Consider the following 1,391-nt stretch of genomic DNA (forward strand, 5'->3'; position numbering starts at 1 on the left):
GGCAGTCCTTGAGAAAATCAATTTTCTTTCTTTCTTTTTTTTTTTTTTTTTGCCTCCTCTTCTATAGCAATAACACTGCCCAGACAGCTAAAGAGTATTTAATACTACTTGCTTAGCTTTTTGGCTTTGCTGGGCCTAGACTGGGAGTATTTCCTATTTCTCAACAGAAAGCCTACAATCTACTATGTATCTCCAGATGTCCTAGATCTATAGTTCTCCCCAGGATCTGTGTTTCTGGGGAACCAAAGCCACAGCTACATGTCTCTACCCAGTAAGTCTATCTCATCCAGGAGGAAGTCCATGTCCTCCCGGCTCACTTGAGGGCTGATCACCACCTGGCGGAAGAAGTTGACCTTCCCGCGATGGGGCTGGTAGCCCAGCATCAGGCTGCCCTTCTTCATCATCCTCTCCTTAATGGCTGGGGCCACCTGCATGGGGAGAGAAGGGGGGAGGTGAAAGTCCAGAACACCGAGGCATTTCCACTCCATTTTAGTTCTCCACTTGATACTTACTGGGCATCCACTGGTGTAGATCCTATTCTCACATACACAAGATTGACAATAATAATAATTTATTATGATCTCATGGCATAGGACTATGATGGACTCAGGTGTTTTAGATTTATTAATTCATTTAATCATCACAATAACCCCATGAAGGAGATACCACCGATATGTCTACTTACTGATAAAGAACTTGAGCCATCTGGAGATTAAGTAATTGTCTCTCCACAAGTCCATACTCTGTAGTCTAAGTCATTATGCAATGCTGCCTCATTAAAAACACATCAAGGCTGCACAGGGCTCAGAGTCTCAAATGTATCAAATGTTAGATTCCCCAATTTATTTTTATTTTTTATTTTTGAGACAGAGTCTCACTCTGTTGCCCCAGGCTAGAGTGCCATGGCCGATGGCAAGCTCACAGCAACCTCAAACTCCTGGATTCAAATGATCCTCCTGCCTCAGTCTCCTAGGTAGCTAGGGCTACAGGCATTTGCCACAACACTCAGCTAATTTTTTCTATTTTTAATAGAGATGAAGTCTTGCTTTTGCTTAGACTGGTCTCAAACTCCCGAGCCCAAGTGATATTCACAGCTCAGCCTCCCAAAGTGGTAGGATTACAGGCATAAGTCACCATGCCCAGCCCTAAATCCACAAATTTATCTTACCTAAAAAGCACTCTTTTTCACTCTTAGTTCAGATATCTTGAATGAAGAAAATCAGTCATAGACATAAAAATAGAAAACCTTGCAATTGTCTACCAAGGAAAAACTAATACGGATATTATATGCAGTTCTACTTTTAAAGATTAACTGTTGGCTCAGCGCCTGTGGCTCAAGTGGCTAAGGCGCCAGCCACGTACACCTAAGGTGGCGGGTTCGAATCCCCAGC

General features: G+C 43.0%; 1 protein-coding gene across 1 annotated transcript in view; it reads right to left on the bottom strand.

The window, feature by feature from the left end:
• Positions 1-234: 234 nt before the first annotated feature.
• GADL1 (glutamate decarboxylase like 1) overlaps positions 235-1,391 on the bottom strand; it is a 137,828-nt gene continuing 136,671 nt past the window's right edge. The window contains exon 15 of the mRNA XM_012805656.2: positions 235-428. Coding sequence (XP_012661110.2) covers positions 255-428 — 174 coding nt within the window. The 3' untranslated portion in view covers positions 235-254. The remainder of the gene's footprint in view (positions 429-1,391) is intronic.

The sequence above is a fragment of the Otolemur garnettii genome, unplaced genomic scaffold, assembly GCF_000181295.1.
Source record: "Otolemur garnettii isolate 467f Iridium unplaced genomic scaffold, OtoGar3 scaffold00002, whole genome shotgun sequence".
Classification (NCBI taxonomy): domain Eukaryota; kingdom Metazoa; phylum Chordata; class Mammalia; order Primates; family Galagidae; genus Otolemur; species Otolemur garnettii.